Source organism: Ranitomeya variabilis, chromosome 3, assembly GCF_051348905.1.
Source record: "Ranitomeya variabilis isolate aRanVar5 chromosome 3, aRanVar5.hap1, whole genome shotgun sequence".
Lineage (NCBI taxonomy): Eukaryota > Metazoa > Chordata > Amphibia > Anura > Dendrobatidae > Ranitomeya > Ranitomeya variabilis.
Window position 1 is genome coordinate 208,793,953 of NC_135234.1, and position 19,230 is coordinate 208,813,182.

The window sequence follows — 19,230 nt, forward strand, 5'->3', positions numbered from 1 at the left end:
TGCTACAGTTTTAACAACTGGCTCTGCCGCTTCCTCATAGATTGACAGCGCTAGCCAGCTACGGAAATAAGTGATGTATGGCTGGGATGGGGATAATCCTTTAAGAAAGAGTTTTTAATTATTTCATAGAGCCGGTTAAGATACTAGAAGCAAATCTCTAGATGTTACTTGACTTGGCTCCTGAATTATGTCCCAGCGTGCCACAAGGTCAGGCATCACCAGGAAAGAGTTATAAGTCATACATATGCTGTAGGTATCTACTGTACCTCAACATTCTGAGATGTGATCCCTGTGGTGCATGTTAATAATAGAGATTAGTAGACTGACATTTTCTCTTTTCTGTCCCATAGTGTATCAGCCCCCAACCATCACCAAGGAATCTGAAAAGAATTATATTGTTGACCCACGCGACAACATCAACATTGAGTGTGAGGCTACAGGAAACCCATACCCAACGTAAGTAGTCCACAAAATGTCACAACAGGAAGATACAACCTGTGAGTATACTGTTAGACCAAACATTTTGATATTCTGGTATTCTTCCCATAGATTTACATGGACGCGGAATGGGAAATTTTATAATGTAGCCAAAGATCCAAAAGTCTCATTCCGCAGGCGGACTGGGACCCTTGTCATAGACATTTATGGGGGTGGTCGTCCTGAGGACTACGAAGGGGAGTATCAGTGCTTTGCTCGGAATCGACATGGAACAGCTCTTTCAAATAAGATTTTACTGCAAGTATCAAGTAAGTATCTAGGTGGCCAAAGATGGCTGGCAAAATGCAGTATATGAGGATGATTCTGTTCCCTTATGCCCAAACTAAGTGTTTGTATGTTTTTTGGAAAGGATTTTGGCCCAAAATCCACACTAAGAATTGACAGTGCTACAGATTTCACTGTAATATATACTAGGGGTGAAATACGTTGTGAAAATACGGGCCAAATCTGCCACATACGTGACAACACCTGCATTGATTTCTTTCTGCTACATGCATCTTACTGTAGTTTGCTTCTGGTTGGTCTGAGCTGACACTACATTATAAACAATTTAAAGGGGTTGTCCAGATCTGAAAAAAACATGGATGCTTTTTACTAAATCAGTGCCACCTGTCCGCAGGTTGTATGTGGTATTGCAGCTCTCAGCCTTATTCATTTCAATGGAGCTTACAGCTGTAACACTGGTTTTGGCAGATGGTAGCCAAGTGTGTAAAATCTCTTCTTAGATGGGTCATTGTTGTCTGCAGATAAGGGATTGCTACATTATTGCTTAGAAGCAGTAAGAAAAGATAACCATAATTTGACAGAGTAATTATAATTTGTATGTAAGAAGATCTATAAATGTTTAGAATTTTTTTTTCCCCAAAACTTTATTTTAATTTTACAGGATCCCCATTGTGGCCAAAGGAAAACCTGGATCCTGTTGTTGTCAACGAGGGAGCTTCCCTCATTCTTCAGTGCAACCCCCCACCGAGTCTTCCCCCTCCAGTCATATTCTGGATGAGCAGCTGTAAGTGGGAGATAATACTGTGCTATGCTATATATGTGACGGTCTATTCTTCCACAGAAAAGATGAGACTATTCACCCTCTTTGTTCTTTACGTAGCAATGGAGCCGATTGCACAGAACAGACGCGTGTCTCAGGGTTTGAACGGGGATCTGTACTTCTCTAATGTCCTGCGTGAAGATGCACAGACAGATTATAGCTGCAATGCTCGTTCTCATTTTACACACACCATCCAACAGAAGAACGCCTACACCCTTAAAGTGCTGACCAGTAAGTGGTCCCTCATTCTCTACAGGAAATCAAAACTTATTTTTTATATTGCAGATCACTTTGTCGGAACATGATGAAAGGTCCCATGGGGTTTTCCATTATTACACCGCAGAATTATCTTATATTATGAAGCTGCCTAATAGTGTAGCAAATAGTGAAGGCTTTATTTGCTATTCCCTTTTAGTAGTTTTGTTGCATATTTTTGTGAACAGATCCATTCAAATCACTGCATATTTCATGGTTTTTTTTTCTGGAAGCCCCCATAATGCCCCCTGTAAGGCCACGTGCACATGTTCAGTATTTGGTGAGTTTTTTACCTCAGTATTTGTAAGACAAAACCAGGAGTGGAACAGTCAGAAGAAAAGTATAATAGAGACACGTCACCACTTCGGGTTTTGACTTAGAAATTCTGAGGTAAAAAACTCACCAAATACTCAACGTGTGCATGTGAACTTATGGAGGTGAAAGAATATGCCACTTTTCAATTACGTTACTCGTGGCGTTTTATTACACAACGTCTTTTTCAGCCAGATTCTATCTTGAGTCCACCTGAAAAACCACAGAAAAGCAATGCACAGCCATGTGAAGGTGATTTTGCTGTTTACATGTTCTGTTTTATGTCACTTTTTTTAACCGCTTCAGGATTTTGGAAACCCTGAAGCAGTTAAAATAAGTGACTTGCTCATTCTTTGGGCGGATTCTTGTGGGAAACCCCTCTCTATACTTAACAGTATGGAATGAAAGCCCCTGCAAAAGTGATGGCAAAGCCACTGTGGAAGCAGCCTGAGGAAAGCAACTGCCGGCATTTTCCCGAAGCTGCTGCGTCTGTTCTTAAATGATGCTGTGTGCACATACCCTAATAAATACTTGCAATGCTAAGTTTTTTGGCGAGTTCAGAAAACATGAGGTATTTAAACAGAAACCACTGCAGTTTGGTAGAGTTTTTCTTTTCCTCAAGGGGTTTTGGAAGTTTTTTTTCCTGAAACATTCTTTGCAGCCTTTTGATTGGAGAGTTCCTAATTTGGAGAGGATTATTTCAGGATCCGCGTGAATTAAGTGACATGTACTTTCTTTTTTCCACTTGTAGGTTCAAGAAAAAAAATAATCTTTGAAGCTTTTTTTTTAAATGAGGGTTTTGGCGAGGATCCGCTCAAAAAAAAAAGAAACTCTTAAAAAAACGTAGTGTGAACTAGGAGCACACACAAACAGGAGGGGACAGCCATACAAGTACATAATGCTCAATTTCACTTGCTTTAGACGTATAAGTGGGCCCCTGTGTGGCTGTACTGGTTACACCATTAGTTTGCCCACCCTTGATGTAGCCTAAGTCAGAAAGCCTGAAAAAATGATCAATATATACAAATCCATATGCATTCACTACAATACAAAATCAGCCTGAGAAAACTCCCAAGTAAAGAAATAGAGAACAAAGCAGTGCTTCATTGAACACTACTGGATGAAGGCTACTATTCGGACCATCATGGGTGTGAGGACAAAATGTGAATAGTTCCCTGGACCTCGCGTGGCATACGTGTTGGTACTTACAATCAATGGTCAGTAAGAGAATAGTCTGTCATGCAAATCCTTACACATTATAGTTTGCAAATCTTAAACTATATATTGTACTGTACAGCAGAAGAGGGTCTACATGTCTATCCTAGGAACAGACCTTACATGACACAATGTATCTGCAGAATAATTGCCTGCTGCTGCTATTTGTTTATTCTGCATCTTTCTGACCAGGCTGACATATTTGCTTGGGGCATGATAACATGGCTGCAGCACCCGCAGTGGCTTTCCGTCTTCTGATTTATTTTGTTTGAACTTGTCTTGCAGTTGCTTGATGTTGCTATCACTGTATGCTTTTCTGCTATTTTGCTGTCATTTGAACTGTATCCACAACAACAACCTCTCATTACATGACATTTCTTTCATTGTCTGTCTCTTTTTTTTCTTTTTCCTTTTTCATTTTTTAACATTAGGGGGACACACGCCTTTAGTGAATTTAGTACATTCTGTATACTGATCTGGATAAGTATATATTTCTGTACAATGCATGGGCTGTGGTGTAAGGGGTAGATGATCCCTCTGGGTCCAGAGCAGTGAACAGGTTATTCCTATTGGCCTTTGTTCCCTTTAAGCCAAATAATGTAGAAGTACATAATATGTAAACACACTGCACCATAATAATTAGCTATAAAGAAGCCAGATGTAAAGGGCCACACAACATCCAGGTAAATAGTTTTAGGCTGCTAGAAGTTTCTGCTTCTAAAAATGGAGTTTTTTCTGCAGCAAGCACATTGATTTCTGCAGTCACCAGTATCAGGTCAAACATAGTAAAAGTTAATGTTTGCATCCCTGGTGGTATAGAGCAGTGAAGAGTATTAGTATTGGCATCTCTACTAATATAGGGCACTGAAGATGTTAATGTCAAAATTCCAGGTAGTGTAAGTGTCGGTGGTAGTGTACCTGGTAGTCTAGGTCAGTGAGGGAGTGAATTCTAGTTTTCTTGGTGATCTAGGGCAGAGAAGGTGTAGATGTCAGTTTTTTTGGTGGCCTTTGGCAGTGAATGGGTTAGTCTAATGATTCCTGTTGGTCTGGGGTTGTCAGATTGTTAATTTTAAGGTCTGTGATGGAGGGAACTCAAATGGGTTAGGCTACGTGCACAATGTGTCTTTCCTATACCTTGGAGTATAGGTTTGTTACAATAACTCTCTATTATAAACAGATGCATTGGCATCCATCCTGATTTTGGCCTATGTCATGCACATGCCTTCTGAGTGTATGTGCCCAAAAGTGGGTTTAGTTGCACTGTGTACCAGCCTTACTTGCTCATCTAGGCTCTAGAGTGGTCCTGACTATAAAAAGAGTCTGGGCTCTGTTGGTTCAGCTTCCTGATTCCTTCCTTTGCTAATCGTATAGATGAGAATAGTGAGAGGATAGAGGGAACTGTGCAACTATACTGCTTTACAGTTTTCTGTGTCATCAACAGGGTGATTCTGCTGAATTGAGCACATGGAACCTGCCAAGGGCTGACCTTCTATAGGTGGGGATAGCTTCTGAGATAGGCTGCCGCATAGTATAGGGTTCACAGTGTCTGTATGTATACTTCTCAGGTACAAGCCTCATGGGAGACCTTAGGGTCTTGACCTTTGACACATAGCAACATCTTTTATTAAGTGGTAATTTTATTATACCCTCTATAGCGCAGCCAGACGGCCGTATAACACTGACAACTATCACATTGCTTAGACTGGCTGTCGGCTCTCTTGACCTGAGCGTGACAGCATGTACAGGTTCTTCTCACAAAATTAGAATATCATCAAAAAGTTCATTTATTTCAGTTCTTCAGTACACAAAGTGAAACTGATATATTATATAGAGTAATTACAAACAGAGTGATCTATTTTAAGCATTTAACAAGGCCCCTTAGTCTGTTTCAGTAGACTCCACAATCATGGGGAAGACTGCTGACTTGACAGATGTCCAGAAGGCAGTCATTGACACACTCCACAAGGAAAGTAAATTTTGCATTTCATTTGGAAATCAAGGTCCCAGAGTCTGTAGGAAGAGAGGCACACAATCCAAGCTGCTTGAGGTCTAGTGTGAAGTTTCCACAATCAGTGATGGTTTGGGGAGCCATGTCATCTGCTGGTGTAGGTCCACTGTGTTTTATCAAGACCAAAGTCAGCGCAGCCGTCTACCAGGAAATTTTTGAGTACTTCATGCTTCCCTCTGCCGACAAGCTTTTTGGAGATGGAAATTTCATTCTCCAGCAGGACTTAGCACCTGCCATACTGCCAAAAGTACCAATATCTGGTTTAAAAACGACAGTATCACTGTGCTTGATTGGCCAGCAAACTCGCTTGACCTTAACCCCATAGAGAATCTATGGGGTATTGTCAAGAGGAAGATGAGAGACACCAGACCCAACAATGCAGGCGAGCTGAAGGCTGCTATCAAACCAACCTGGGCTTCCATAACACCTCTGCAGTGCCACAGGCTGATCGCCTCCATGCCACGCCACATTGATACAGTAATTGATGCCAAAGGAGGCCCGACCAAGTATTGAGCGCATTTACTGAACATACATTTCAGTAGGCCAACATTTCGGTTTTTAAAATCATTTTTCAAGCTGGTGTTATAAAGTATTCTAATTTACTGAGATAGTGACTTTTGAGTTTTCTTTGGCTGTAAGCCATAATCATCAACATTAACAGAAATAAACGGTCACAATCCATTTTTTGGATTCGTGGCAGCTCTGATTCCACTCTGTTTTAAATGTAGCTTTTTTCCTTTCAAGACCAGTGAGCGTTAATGTCAGTTTTCCCCTGCTGGCAATCTGCTGTAACTGCAAAGTTGCTGGGTCAGCTGATGTGGGTGGTGACAACTCCCACCATCCTTTAAATGGTCACCTGATGCATCAGCTGACTGTTGGTGGCAGAGTTTCTCTATGGAGACCAGCCATGCAGTTGCACCTTTCTGGCATCAGCTACTTCTGGTGTTTGGAGTCCTGTTTCTGTGTCATCTGTGGTGTGGAGCTTGGCAGCGGTGTCTGGAAGCTAAGTGTTGTGTTTATTCCTTGTCCCTTTCGTGTCTGTCATGTGTGGTACTATCTTCAGTGGTGACGCTAGCACCCCTTGCCGGCCAGTGCACTAGCCAGGGCGGTGCTAGGTGACAGAGAGGGACGAGGTTCCTGATGGCGGTGAGGGGAAGGACCCACTTAGGGCATTAGGGCAGTGCAGGGACAGCCTCAGGTGATGACTATCCCTCATTTCACTATCAGTAGGGCCTTCCTCTCTCCATTTCCATCCCATTGTGTGTATTGTGCCATCCGCAGTCCGACCCCCCATTAGATTGTGTCACATCGTGACATAAACACTTGAAATAGATCACTCTGTTTGTAATGACTCTATATAATATATGAGTTTCACTTTTTGCATTGAAGAACTGAAATAAATTAACTTTTTGATGATATTCTCATTTTGTGAGAAGCACCTGTATTTGTATACATCTGTAAAGCTCGGATCAGGAGAGCCAACACACTGTCCGAGCATTGCCTGTTACACTGCCATCTGACTGTGCATTACATTTATTATTTTAGGAAATTATCACACCAGACAGAGAACTGTTTAGACAATCATTGGTAAATCAGATAACAAATACCGTATATACTCGAGTGTAAGCCGACCCGAGTATAAGCCGAGACCCCTAATTTTGCCACAAAAACTGGGAAAGCTTAATGACTCGAGTATAATCCTGGGGTGGAAAATGCAGCAGCTACCGGTAAATGTCAAAAATACAAATAGATACCAATAAAAGTAAATTAATTGAGACATCAGTAGGTTAAGTGTTTTTGAATATCCATATTGAATCAGAAGCCCCAAATAATGCTCCATACAGTTCATGATGGACCCCATAAGATGCTCCATGCAAAATACGCCCTATATAATGCTCCATAAAGTTTATGATGGGCCCCATAAGATGCTCCATAATAAAATATGCCCCATATAATGCTGCACAAATGCAGCTTATGGCCCCATAAGATGCTCCATACAGACATTTGTCCCATATAATGCTGCACAAACGTTGATTATGGCCCCATAAGATGCTCTATGAAGATATTTGCCCTATATAATGCTCCACAAACGTTGATAATGGCCCCATAAGATGCTCTATAAAGATATTTGCCCCATATAATGCTCCATAAACGTTGATAATGGCCCATAAGATGCTCCATAAAGATATTTGCCCCATATAAAGCTGCACAAACATTGATTATGCCCCATAAGATGCTCCATGTAGACATTTGCCCCATATGCTGTTGCTGCGATAAAAAAAAAAAAAAATCACATACTCCCCTCTCATCGCTCAGTCCTCCTTCACTTGCTATATTCACCTGCTCCCCGTTCCACTGCCGCCGGCTGCTGCTGCGTCTTCCCCGTCCTCTGCACTGATTGTTCAGGCAGAGGGCGGCGCGCACACTAATCACGTCATCGCGCCCTCTGACCTGAGCGTCACTGCAGAGGACGGGGAAGACGCAGCGGCGGAGGTGGAATGGGGAGCAGTTGAATATCGCACACTGCGTTAAAATCACCTTCTCCTGGCGCAGTCCCTGGTTCCTCAGCGCTGGCAGCTTCTTGCTGTAGTGAGCGGTCACATGGTACCGCTCATTACAGTAAAGAATATATGGCTCCGGCCCTATGGGAGTGGAGTGGGGTCCATATTCATTACTGTAATGAGCTTTACCATTTGACTGCTCACTACAGGAAGAAGCTGCCAGCGCCGGGGAACCAGGGACTGTGCCAGGAGCAGGTGAGTATGCTTACACAGCTGCTGCTCCACGTCCCCTGCCGACCCCTGGGTATGACTCGAGTATAAGCCGAGAGGGGCAATTTCAGCCTAAAAAAATGGGCTGAAAATCTCGGCTTATACTCGAGTATATACGGTATATACTGAAATAGGTGAAATATGTTTGTTTCACTGGATTTCAAGCATAGTTTTTCCATTTGAACTTGCATTCATAGGCCTGAGAATTGGCTCTATTGTCATTCAATTGAGTTCATTCCCAGTTTTTCTATGCAGAATGAGTAGTATGCCCCTACTTTATGCTGAGGCACCGAATATCTGTATGCAGATTTTCAGTTGCATGAGACAAGTGTTGGAGATACCTCATTCACATGTATAGGATGCAGATTGTTGCCAGATTTTATTTGAAATTTGGTGTTAAAATCCATGTCAAATCTGACCAGTGGAAACATGCCCTTAGAACTCATATTAATATTCATGTTCCACTTAACTGTTAACCTGCAATTCATTTACTCATGTTCTACATTTTGTTTTGTCCAATTTTGAGTATGTCTTCCTGAGCTGCATGCTTTCAGCCCATTTGTGTCCCACATCATTCCCAGGATTTGCGTCTTGTCTGGTCTTTTACTCATGCTTCATCTTCACTCTATACATGGATTCTCTTGTCTTATTGACTTCTCCAATATGGGGCTCTCACCCTATCTTGTTTATTACAGAGAATTCCCGTAATGATTCTGCAGTACATTCCACAGTGAACCTCACTATTATGTACCATGGTGAGTTTTTGGGGTCTCCAGACCTTCATCCTACCTCACCTTCTAGCTAACCACTCTCACTGTATTCATAACACGCCCCAAAATGAAGAACTTGAGTATTATGTGCTCCATAATATGAACCTGAAGTCTTGTAAATCACTTTATAGGAGCATGTTCAAATTGTCCAGCACTGGTTGTATCACATTATATTCCCAGTGTGTGTAAAGACGCTGAAACAGAAAAGCATGCTTGCCTCTAGGAAATAGACTTAATATTGCCTAAACTTTAAATGGCTCCCAAACTCTGCACTTCAATATTGGCAAGATGTGCTTGACTCATGCTATATCTTTTCCTTGTCTTTCCTGTTTTGCTGCTGCTATGTTGCTGTTTGTAACCTAGGCCGGCTTTGCGCTTTTGACTTCTTTACCATTTAGGGAGCAGGATTGACATCATTCTTTTTTTTTTAATGCAAACAACACAACTTTAGTCACATAAAACTTAAAAGTGGGCCCATCTTTAAAGAGAACCTTTCAGTTGCTCAAAAAAAACAGTTAACTTGTAAAAATCCCTAAACTCCCCTGATTCTGCCACTTTTTTCTGTTTTGCTCTGTGCTACTCCGTTGCAGAGATATTCACATTTTTTGGTTTTGGGGAGCTTTATGAGAAATCTCTGCTTGCAGTACTACTGGAATATTCTCTGAGGGTGTGCGCTTTCACTATTTCCTCCAGTGTATGAGTCTCATATTCTACCAAGCTGTGATTGACATCATCTTGGAGGGAGAGTTGAAAGTGCACACCCCCCAGAGATGACTCTGAAGAAACGCCCAGTTGGTCTAAAAGCAGAGATTTCAGATACAGCGCTCCAAAAGCAATACATTTGAATATCTCTGCAGTAGAGCGATGCAACTCAAAATGGAAAAAGGCAGCTGGATCAGGGGAGCTTAGAGAATTTAACAATGTGTATTACTCAATTGTTTTAACAAGTGACATGTCTTCATTAAATAATTGTATCACAACCTGTATCCACATTGTGATAGTAATCATTGCTCATACAGATATTATATGTATTAAAGACATTTACCATGGAAAATTAAACTCTGGAACTACAGGTAATGAATAGTATAAACTGAATGTCAAGGAGACAACATGGTAAGAGCACTAAGTATCATCCTTGATTATCTTCCTCAAGGTTTGTGTTAGGCAATTGTGAAACTCAGCTATTACAGATATATATATATATTTTCTAAATATACATGAAAAATTAGAATTAATACCTCCAAAAATTTGAAGTATAATATGTTTAGTAAAAAAAAAGATTTTAAAAATTGTTCTTTTTCTGATGTTGCAATCACTTTAAATGGGGTTGTAACACAATATGTCGCTACCAACCTGTCCCAAATTATATAGGTCAGGCAAAGAATCTTGGCAAGGCACAAGCCTTTCTTTTATACCAATATTTCTAACAATTGATTTAGTTTGATTTACGCTATCATAACTATAATCTTTACCGTATGTTGCACACTTTCGCTGACCACCATAATTACAGACAATTAGTCAACCTAATTCATTATTTGTGTTATTTTTAAAGTCCCTTTTCTTTTTTTTGTCTTCTGGTATTTGTTGATGTTTTTTTAACCAAATATTTCAGTGGCCCATGCAGTCTTTGAAAACTAAACAATGCTCTTTTATTTTTGTCTTTAATTCGTTTTGCAACTTTTTAGTAAAGAAAAATCTCAATCCTGATAAAATAAATCAAAATTTTCACCAAAACATCTTGCGAACATGAAATCACATTAGGGCCTGGCGTACATACAGTATGTATATTTACGTCATAGGCCGTGTCCCTGCCTTTGATGCGGGCTCATACTCTGAGCCCTCATCTTTCTCCGCAATTGATGGCTGAAGCACTGCCATGTATAACACAGGCAATCAAATGATTGCAGCTTCAAATGTCCTTAGTGGATTATTAAATGCAGTAAAAAAAAAGTTTTAAGTAATATGAAATAAAAAAACACGAAATGCCAAATTATCCCCCTTTGCCCCATTAAAAATAAAGCAATAAAAAAAACATATATTTTGTATTGCCACGTTCAGATCTGTCCAATCCATCAAAATCTAAAATAAATAAATCTGATCGGTAAGTGGCGTAACGAGAACAAAATTCAAAATACCAGAATTGCGTTTTTTTGGTCGCCACAACATTGCAATAAAATGCAATAATAGGCAATCAAAACATCATTTCTACCCCAAAATGGTATCAGTGAAAACGTCACCTCAGAGTGCAAAAAATAAGCTCTCACATAGCCACAGATCCAGAAAAATGAAACCGTAGCAAAACTCAGAAAATGGCCAAAAATTTTTTTAACCCCTTTCCGAACAAGTAATAGTGCGTATCTGATCATCGCCTGTGTGTAGCAGAAGCGATCGAAGTACTTCTGCTTTTTGTCTCCCATGGAGACTATTGAAGCATACAAAAAGTAAAAAAAAATGTTTTTAAAAATATTAAAAATATATAAAAGTTCAAATCACCCCACTTCGTCCAAATTCAAAATAAAACAATAAAAAAAATCCAATAACGCGTATTTGTTATCGTCACATTGAAAATCACCCGATCCATCAATATAAAAAAAAAGAACTCCATTGCTAAATGGCATAATGAGAAAAAAATTCAAAATGGGTCATGAAGGGGTTAACCACTTAAAAAAAATATATATATATATATATATATATATATATATATATATATATATATATATATATATATATATATATATATATTGCTCAAAAAAATAAAGGAAACACTTAAACAACAGAATATACCACCCAAATAAATCAAACTTCTGTGAAATCAAACTGTCCACTAGGGAGCAACACTGTTTGACAATCAATTTCACATGCTGTTGTGCAAATGGAATAGACAACAGATGGAAATTATTGGCAATTATCAAGACACGCTCAATAAAGGAGTGGTTCTGCAGGTGGGGACCACAGACCACATCTTAGTACCATTGCTTTCTGGCTGATGTTTTGGTCACTTTTGAATGTTGGTTGTGCTCGTGGTAGCATGAGACGGACTCTACAACCCACACAAGTGGCTCAGGTAGTGCAGCTCATCCAGGATGGCACATCAATGCGAGCTGTGGAAAGTTTTGCTGTGTCTGTCAGCGTAGTGTCCAGAGGCTGGAGGCACTACCAGGAGGCGTGGAGGGGGCCGTAAGAGGGCAACAACCCAGCAGCAGGACCGCTACCTCAGCTTTTGTGCAAGGAGGAACAGGAAGAGCACTGCCAAAACCCTGCAAAATGACCTCCAGCAGGCCACAAATGTGCATGTGACTGCACAAACGGTTTCTATGAGGATGGTCTGAGTGCATAACGTCCACAAATGGGGGTTGTGCTCACAGCCCAACACCATGCAGGACGCTTGGCATTTGCCACAGAACACCAGGATTGGCAAATTCGCCACTGGCGCCCTGTGCTCTTCACAGATAAAAGCAGGTTCACACTGATCACATGTGACAGGCTGGAGACGCCGTGGAGAGCGATCTGCCTGCAACATCCTTCAGCATGACCGGTTTGGCAGTGGGTCAATAATGGTGTGGGGTGGCATTTCTTTGGAGGGCTGCACAGCCCTCCATGTGCTCACCAGAGGTAGCCTGACTGCCATTAGGTACCGAGATGAGATCCTCAGCAGACCCCTTGTGAGACTATATGCTGATCCGGTTGGCCCTGGGTTCCTAATGCCAGACCTCATGTGGCTGGAGTGTGTCAGCAGTTCCTGCAAAATGAAGGAATCGAAGCTATGGACTGGCCTGCCTGACCTGAATCCGATTGAACACATCTGGGACATCATGTCTCGCACCGTCCACCAACTTCACGTTGCACCACAGACTGTCCAGGAGTTGGCGGATGCTTTAGTCCAGGTCTGGGAGGAGATCCCTCAGGAGACCATCCGCCGCCTCATCAGGAGCATGCCCAGACGTTGTAGGGAGGTCATACAAGCACGTGGAGGCCACACACACTACTGAGCTTCATTTCCTTGTCTTGAGGCATTTCCACTAAAGTTGGATCAGCCTGTAACTTCATTTTCCACTTTGATTTTGAGCATCATTCCAACTCCAGACCCCCGTGGGATATTAGTTGTGATTTACGTTGATAAGTTTTAGGTTTTATTGTTCTCAACACATTCTACTATGTAATGAATAAAGATTTACAACTGGAACATTTCATTCACTAATATCTAGGATGTGGTATTTTAGTGTTCCCTTTATTTTTTTGAGCAGGATATAGATATAGATATATAGATAGATGGATATAGATAGATATATAAATCTACTATATAATCGTCTAATTCTGTCTGTTTGTCTGTAATGGAAATCCTGCATCGCTGATTGGTCGCACCAGCCGCCTGCAACCAATTAGTGACAGGCGCAGTCCGGCCCTAGTTCAGTCACGTTTACTGAACAATTTCTGTCAGTCACAGTGCCACGTAGTTCAGTCACGTTTACTGAACAAGTTCTGTCAGTCACACTGCCATATAGTTCAGTCACGTTTACTGAACAAGTTCTGTCAGTGACAGTGCGACATAGTTCACTCACGTTTACTGAACACGTTCTGTCAGTCAAAGTGCAACATAGTTCACTCACGTTTACTGAACATGTTCAGTCACAGTGCGACATAGTTCAGTCACGTTCACTGAACACGTTCTGTCAGTCAGAATATTCTAGAATACCCGATGCGTTAGAATCGGGCCACCATCTAGTATATATAGATAGATATATACACACTAGATGGTGGCCCGATTCTAACGCATCGGGTATTCTAGAATATGTATGTAGTTTATTTATGAATTTTTCAGAATAATGCAATTTATACACAGGATTCGGCCGGCCGCGACCAATTAGTGAAGCGTGGTTTAAATTCCGCGCCAATTCGCGGGCGGACTGCGCCTGTCGCTGATTGTTCGCGGCCGGGTGTGATCAATCAGTGAAGCCAGGGCCGGCTCCAGGTTTTTGAGGGCCCCAGGCGAAAGAGTCTCAGTGGGCCCTCCTCTTTAACACATACCACGATTCATGATGCACAGACACAGCAGAGAAATATAGCACAGCCAAGTAGCGTATAACACAGCCCACGTAGTATATAACAACCCACGTAGTATATTGCCCAGCCACGTAGTATATAGCACAGCCCACGTAGTAAATAGCACATACACGTAGTATATTGCTCAGCCACGTAGTATATTGCCCAGCCACATAGTATATTGCTCAGCCACGTAGTATATTGCTCAGCCACATAGTATATTGCCCAGCCACGTAGTATATAGCACAGAGATGTAGTATATAACACTGCCCATGCAGTATATAACCCAGGCCACGTAGTATAGAGCACAGCAATGTAGTATATTGCCCAGCCACGTAATATATACAACAGCCACGTAGTATATAGCACAGCCCACATAGTATATAGCACAGAGATGTTGTATATAACACAGCCCATGCAGTATCTAACACAGCCCATGTAGTATATAGCAATGTGGGCACCATATCCCTGTTAAAAAAAAGAATTAAAATAAAAAATAGTTATATACTCGCCCTCCTTCGGCCCCCGGATCCAGCCCAGGCGTTTACCGATGCTCCTCGCCACACTCCGGTCCCAAGAGTGCATTGCGGTCTCGCAAAATGATCTCGCTAGACCGCTACGTCATCATCTCGCGAGACCGCAATGCATGGACCGGTCGCGAGGAGCAGCAGGAAAGGCCTGGGCTGGATCCAGGGGGCTGACGGAGGGTGAGTATATAATGATTTTTTATTATTTTTAACATTAGATCTTTTTACTATTGATGCTGCATAGGCCGCATCAATAGTAAAAAGTTGGTCACACAGGGTTAATAGCAGCGTTAACGGAGTGCGTTACACCACGGCATAACGCGGCCCGTTAACGCTGCCATTAACCCTGTGTGAGCGCTGACTGGAGTGGAGTATGGAGCTGGCACTGACAGCAGGGGTGTAGGGAGCGGCCATTTTGCCGCCGGACTGTGCCCGTCGCTGATTGGTCATGGCCGTTTTGCCGCGACCAATCAGCGACTTGGGATTTCTGTGACAGACAAAAAGAAAGACGGAAGTGACCCTTAGACAATTATATAGTAGATATATACATGTTTGGTATCTGCATACTCATACTGACTTGGAGAATCATATTTCCTGGTCAGTTTTACTATATATTGAATATGGTAGATAAAAAAAACAACAAACAATTGTAGAATTGCACTTCTTTTTTTTGCTATTTCACCACACTTGGAATTTTTTTGTTTCCCGTTTTCCCATATACTATGTGGCAGAATGAATAGTGTCATTCAATCGTTCAATAGTACAACTTGTCCTGCAAAAAAAGAAGCCCTGAAACGGCCATATGGCTGTAAAAACAAAAAAAGTTATGGCTCTTGGTAAAAGGGGAGGAAAAAATGAAAACTGGAAAATCACCCTGGGGTAAAGGGGTTAAAGACCGATTTCCTTAATTGTCAAACTAATAATATATTTTGTGCAGTACAAAAGGAGATATGTGTTTTTTTTATTTTTAGTATTTTTTTATTTCATTTGTAGTCTTTTCATTTCCGTATTCATTTAGTTTAATTACAATGCTATCACTGGATCTAATACATGTTAGTGGCCTCGGAAGACAAGCAGATGAAGTGATGAACACTCATATAATAAAGCTACTGATGGGCTCTTTCTAATTAACAAGTAATTGACTAACGCTAGTCTCCAGACCCACGAAACGTCCCATGAGGCCTGTAAACAGATCCTTAAACAGACAGCAGGTGCCTTCAGTAACAGATTGAACATCACTGAAAAGACTAAAATGGTTGATTTCCAGCGGGACATGTACTAAAGCAGCAGTTTATTTAAGTAAAATGACCATTTGTCTAAGCCTTAGTGTTATCTGATCTAAACGCTCAAAGCGAAGTTCCCATGATGAGTATTTGCTGAGTTATTGATGTTTCAGATTTTTTGCAGCATTTTTCTACCTTTACTGTTTTCTACAAGTCTTTTCCTTGCGTTTTTTGACGCTGCGGTTTTTGTCATTTTTTGGTATCTTATGTTTTTAAAACACCACGCCAGCGTTTTTTTTTTATTGCAGTGCTGGAGTGGTGCTACTAATCTAAGGTTCCTGGCACTTACGTCTCATACTCACCAGTCGCTGTCTTCATATTTATCGGCGCCACTCCAGTCAGTCTCCAGCAGTTCGTGACATACCCGAACGCTCCGTCTCAATGTGAGTGTATGAGGCCAGAAGGAGGTTTTCCGACTTACATTGATAGCTTCAGACCGTTATCTCTGACTTCCAGTCAGCCAGAAGTTGCGGTCACAAGATGGTGGTGCTGGACTGGAGTGGGGTCAGGAAGAACTGAAGACGGCAGCTGGGAAGTATAATACTAGGGTCAGGGAACTTAGATTAGTAGCAACACGCCAGCGCTACAATAAACCCCCTCCGCTGAAGTGGCACGTTATTAAATCTGCTTTGTTTTTGATATTGCTTGGTATTTGGCTTTGATAGAACTTTATTGATATAGTGATGTGCAGATATGTAGTGTTTATCTGCAGCAGAAGCGCAATAAAATCACATATACCTTTTTTTCTACCTGTGGATTTTCCACATCTAATGCAAGTCTATGGGGAAAATCTGCACCTAAAACTTGGCGTACTCGCAAGAGAAATGTACCTATTTCCGCTTTCAAACAAGCATCGCTGGTCAGTTTGCAGGTTTTTTTTTTTTTTTTTTTTTTTTTAAAAGCACAATGGGGAAGAGACTTCTAAAAATCCCATCAACTTGACTGCTACTTTAAGACACTGCAACTTGTTGCCCAGGTAATTACACATCATCACAAACTCACCAAAAACTCATCGTGGGAACTTAAAAGAAATAACTGATTTTAAAGAGTTTAGGTAATCTATGTAGAAATTGATAAAGATTACTCTCGCCCAATTTTGTTGGTAAGGTATCAAAACTGTAAAGGTTCTTTCACGCGTCAGATTTTCTCATACAAGTGCTATCCGTGGTTTTCATGGATAGTACTCGCTCCTATGATATTCTATGGGGCTGTAAGCATGGCAGATTTTTAGTTATTTTTTCCTGTCATCCAAGTGCAGTCCGAATTTTTTCCAGGACCCATAGACTTGCATTGCCAATTTTGATCCAACACTCAGATCAAAAACAGACATGTCTCCTATATTTTCCACAGACCACTCAGTCACATCTGAACAAGCTCTAAAAGGCAGTCATGGAAATGAGACATGGGTTTTGGACATCATCAAATAGCTGCTTTAGATAAATTCTAGCTGTAGATGATACAGTAGAGTACACATAGTTTTGTACTCTAGTTATGTTATATTTACTACATCTTATTTGACTGGTTATTTTTTGTGATTAGCCCGCGGAGTGCCAGAGAGAACTCCAACATTCCTGCTTCCTACCGGCACTTCTAGCACTAAGCTGGTGTTGCGGGATGAAGATCTCCTTCTAGAATGTATTGCCTCTGGAGTGTAAGTAGCAAATCTAATTTTTAATAATGCATATATTGCAGTGCTTAATACTGTTTTACCTATTAAATAGATGCATTATGGCCCTATAGTAATAACTCTAGGCAAGTTCCTTAGTTTCACCGCATGTCTGTCTGTATTAGTGTTGAGCAGATTTATCAATAGTGTCATAAAATAATTCTTTATAAAATGAACTACTCACAGATGGGCATCATACATGTATTTTTAAGCCTTGTCTGTTAATTTCAGAAAAATATTGTAAGCATTTTTTTTTAATTGTAACCTAGACCAAAATGAATGTATACGCAAAGGTACTCATCTTACTATTTGTTACTGCTATAGTACGAATAACACTTTAAGGCTAAGTTCACCCAAGTGTAGAAAAAAATCATTCAAATTTCATCCAGAATACTGAGATGATTTTTTTTTTCTTATTTGTGCAATCCGATTTTTCACAGCAGCAGCTACTAAGAATTTTCAATACTAAATACAGTTTCCTATGTTAAAGAATTACAACGTATCTGGAAAAATCAGATGTTACACAGTGGCTCTATTTTTTTGTGCACCCAGAAACTGGAATGGGCATGTCTCATCTGACACATGGAAGAAAGTAATGTTTTCTTCTATTAGATTCGGTCTGTGAAAAAAATTGCTCATCAGCACTGCCTAATTGAATAACACTGATCAAAGTCTCTCCGTTTTTTTCACTGACAGCACTTGGTCCGAAAATACGATCTGTGTTCACAGCCAGGTCCACACGACTGTATTTTGTGCCCAAGTATTGTCCGTGAAAAAAAAGATAGAACTCAGACCAATGTTGTTCTTTGGGCAGTGTTGTCCGTGCGCTATTCGTTTAGTCATGGTCAAAATGACCCTAGTTTTCTGGATGAAACTTCAACAATTTTTCTTATACCCTCTTGTGAACTTAGTCTACCAGTGAGATTGAGTGGTTGATGGTGTAGACTATATTGTTATCTTAATTATTCCTTTTTTTTTTTTTTTTATTAGACCAACTCCAGATATCATGTGGTACAAGAAGGGAGGGGAACTGCCAAGCCAAAAACTGAAGTTTGAGAATTTCAACAAAACTCTCCGCATTTCACGAGTGTCAGAGGAAGACAGTGGAGAGTATTTTTGTCAAGCGTCTAACAGGATGGGCAGTATAAGGCACACCATCTCTGTTCGGGTGAAGGGTAGGAGTCATGGTTAATGTTTTATGTAGCATAAACCTGCAAATAAAAGTACTAAGTGGAAAATTCTATAAAACAGTTAGGCTAGGTTCACATTGCGTTAGTGCAGTCCGTTCAACGCATGCGTCAAACGGACTGCGTTAACGCAAGTGCCGAAAAAGATTGCGATATGCGATCGCGTGAGCGAAGATGCTCTATCTGTGCTAGCGGTGACGGACCCGGAAATGTTGCAGCCTGCGTCCGAGGGTCCGTCACAGAATGACAGCACTTCGCTAGCGCATGCCGATTATGGCATGCGTTGGCGATGCGCCCGATAAAAGGGGTTAATGGCAGCGTTAACGGACTGGTTTTATGCCGCGGTGTAAACGCAGTTTGTCTAACGGATTGCCATAACGCAATGTGACCCACCCTTAAAGGGGGGAATGAATTAAAACTGGTATGTCATACACAATTCTTAAAAACTTGCTAGAGTAAAATGCGACTCTTCATGAAAAAACAAAATCACAAATGCTTGCTTAAAATTTGCAAAAACTTTCACAAATGGTTTCATGAATACTCCCCAATGCTTGCAAGCTAACCTTCTAACTGCACAGTATACACATGGGAATACACAAACAGTTCACTGTAATAGGCCTTTATTTGCATATTAAATGTTTAATAGAACCTTC

At 40.9% G+C, this 19,230-nt stretch overlaps 1 protein-coding gene across 13 annotated transcripts in view; it reads left to right on the forward strand.

Moving 5' to 3' along the window:
- The window catches only part of NFASC (neurofascin), a 181,264-nt gene that overhangs the window by 76,025 nt on the left and 86,009 nt on the right, over positions 1-19,230 (forward strand). For all 13 annotated transcript variants that reach the window (XM_077295075.1, XM_077295082.1, XM_077295071.1 and 10 more), the window contains 6 exons: positions 351-456; positions 550-746; positions 1,385-1,507; positions 1,604-1,774; positions 17,264-17,375; positions 18,381-18,565. In XM_077295075.1, the coding sequence (XP_077151190.1) occupies positions 351-456; positions 550-746; positions 1,385-1,507; positions 1,604-1,774; positions 17,264-17,375; positions 18,381-18,565 (894 nt within the window). The remainder of the gene's footprint in view (positions 1-350; positions 457-549; positions 747-1,384; positions 1,508-1,603; positions 1,775-17,263; positions 17,376-18,380; positions 18,566-19,230) is intronic.